This window comes from Artibeus jamaicensis, unplaced genomic scaffold, assembly GCF_021234435.1.
Source record: "Artibeus jamaicensis isolate MK-2021 breed Jamaican fruit bat unplaced genomic scaffold, CSHL_Jam_final scaffold_1283, whole genome shotgun sequence".
In the NCBI taxonomy this organism is placed as follows: domain Eukaryota; kingdom Metazoa; phylum Chordata; class Mammalia; order Chiroptera; family Phyllostomidae; genus Artibeus; species Artibeus jamaicensis.
The window spans coordinates 1,257,732-1,259,894 of NW_026522028.1; the positions used below are offsets into that span (position 1 = coordinate 1,257,732).

General features: G+C 49.2%; 1 protein-coding gene across 1 annotated transcript; it reads left to right on the plus strand.

The window, feature by feature from the left end:
- Positions 1–948: 948 nt before the first annotated feature.
- LOC119047550 (melanoma-associated antigen B16-like) lies at positions 949–1,929 on the plus strand. Its single transcript, XM_037142991.2, has one exon. The coding sequence runs from the start codon at positions 949–951 to the stop codon at positions 1,927–1,929; it is 981 nt and encodes a 326-aa protein (XP_036998886.1).
- Positions 1,930–2,163: the final 234 nt, after the last annotated feature.

Below are 2,163 nucleotides of genomic sequence, written 5' to 3' on the forward strand. Positions count from 1 at the left end.
ATCCTCCTTTTTAACTCATGTATTTTATTTATTTCAATTAAATTTTATAATCAGGGTTATTTTGTATTTGTTTGAGGTGTCGTACACTGTGTTTGGACAATCCTGTACTTAACAGTGCCCCCCCCCCCGCCTGGATATATCCAGTACCCCACCTGATACCCTACATAGTTATTACAGTGTTACTGACTACATTACCTATGCTATACTGTACATTTCCGTGACACTTTTCTAACTAACTACCAAGCTATACTTGCGAATCCCGTGCCCTTATCACCTGTCCCCCATCCTGCCTCCCCTGTGGCAACTATCACTCCGTGCACTGTATCAGTGAGTCTGTTTCTGTTTTGTTTGATTCTGTGGATGACTACTGGTCTTAACACCTCACTTCATACCCTGGGGTCTAGGAGAATGGCAGTTTTGGTCTCAAAGTGGCCAGGTTGAGATCAGCAGTGGATAGGGTGACTAGCCAGTCCAGGTATCCATCGGGAGACAGAAAAATGACTGAAAGGAGGTATGACTTTGTCCTGGGAGACAGCCTTATTTAGCATGGGGGAGATGACACGGGCCCTATGAATTCTTTGGTAATAAACCTGAGTGGGCACTGAAGGGACCACACTTGTCAGAACACAAGTGGCTCTACTGGGCACGGTGATACCTGCCTGACCTACCTGCCTACTGTCATCCCTGAGAATTCTCAGCCTGGCTTGGCCGGCTGCACCTTGAAGAGAATTGAGCATTTCTCCTCCTTGTGCTAGGGGGACAGAGCAACCTGGAGGTCAGGTGTAGGCCTGCTGTCTGGAGAGGTCCATCGCAGGTGGCTTTTACTAGAGCCACCACCATTGAGCTTAGCAGTTGAGGTCACTCACATCTTTCTTCTTTCCCTTAGGCAGTGATTCCCCACTGCCTTCCTGTTCACACTCCTGATTGCTACCACCTACAAGACTCGTCATGGCTTTTCATCAGAAGAATCCACAGCGCTCACCCAACCAGCCCCTTCAGAGCCGCAGCGAGACCCCAGGCCTGGAGGCTGCACACGCACCAGAGGCTGTAGAGAGGGCCTGTCTCTCCCCCCACCCTCCCATGTTTGGCAGCTTGAATGAGGCTCCTGCTGCTGGTATCCCCGGTAGTCCTGAGAGTCCTCAGAGTTTCTTCTCCTCCTCAGTTGTCACCACAGACGCCTCATCAAGCAAATCTGGTGAGGAGTCCAGTAGCCAGGAGGAGGTGGGTAGCACCTCACGGGAAGTGACCCTAGAGGCTCTGGATGAAAGGGTGTCTTCTTTGGTGGATTTCCTGCTGGTCAAGTATCGGGAGAAAGAGCCAATAACCAAGGCAGAAATGCTGACAATCGTCAGTGAAGAGTATCAAGACCACTTCGCTGACATCTTGCTGCAAGCCTCTGAGCGCATGGAGATGATCTTTGGCCTTGATGTGAAGGAAGTGGATCCCATCCAGCACTGCTATGCCATCGTCATCAAATTGGGCCTCACCTATGATGGGATGCTGCATGGTGAAAAGGGCGTGCCCAAGACTGGCATCCTGATACTTGTCCTGGGGGCTATCTTCATGAAAGGCAACCGTGCCACTGAAGAGGAAGTCTGGAAAATTCTGAATGTGGTGAAGTTATATCCTGGGAAGAAGCACGACATCTTTGGAGATCCCGGGTGTCTCATCACCAAACACTTCGTGGAGGAGGAATACCTGAAGTACCAGCAGGTGGCCAACAGTGATCCTGCACAATTTGAATTCCTGTGGGGCCCCAGGACCCACGCTGAAACCACCAAGATGCAAGTCTTAAAGTATCTGGCCAAGATTTATGGGTCTGACCCAAGTTCTTTCACATCTCAGTATAAGGAGGCGTTTGAGGAAGAACAAGAGAGATCTCAGGGCAGAGTTGCCACAGCGGCTATCGATTACCATGGTCTCTCCTAGTTCTAAGGCCAAGGCTGGCTGGTCCACCTGTGCCTATGGAAGTCAAGCATAGTTTCCTCATGCATTGTTTGAAGAGGCATCTCACGTTCATAGATAGAATTTAGGTCAGTGAGAGTGCTGAAAGGTGTATGCCCGTGTCTCTCTTTGGTATGTGTACCTTGAAAATCAGTTCATTTGTTTTTGGTAACGGGTACTATTCAAATTACTGGGTTTTTAGTATAGATTGAATCAGTT

Excerpts from the sequence above, each read along its gene's own strand:
- LOC119047550 (XM_037142991.2), top strand. The coding sequence starts at position 949 with ATGGCTTTTCATCAGAAGAATCCACAGCGCTCACCCAACCAGCCCCTT.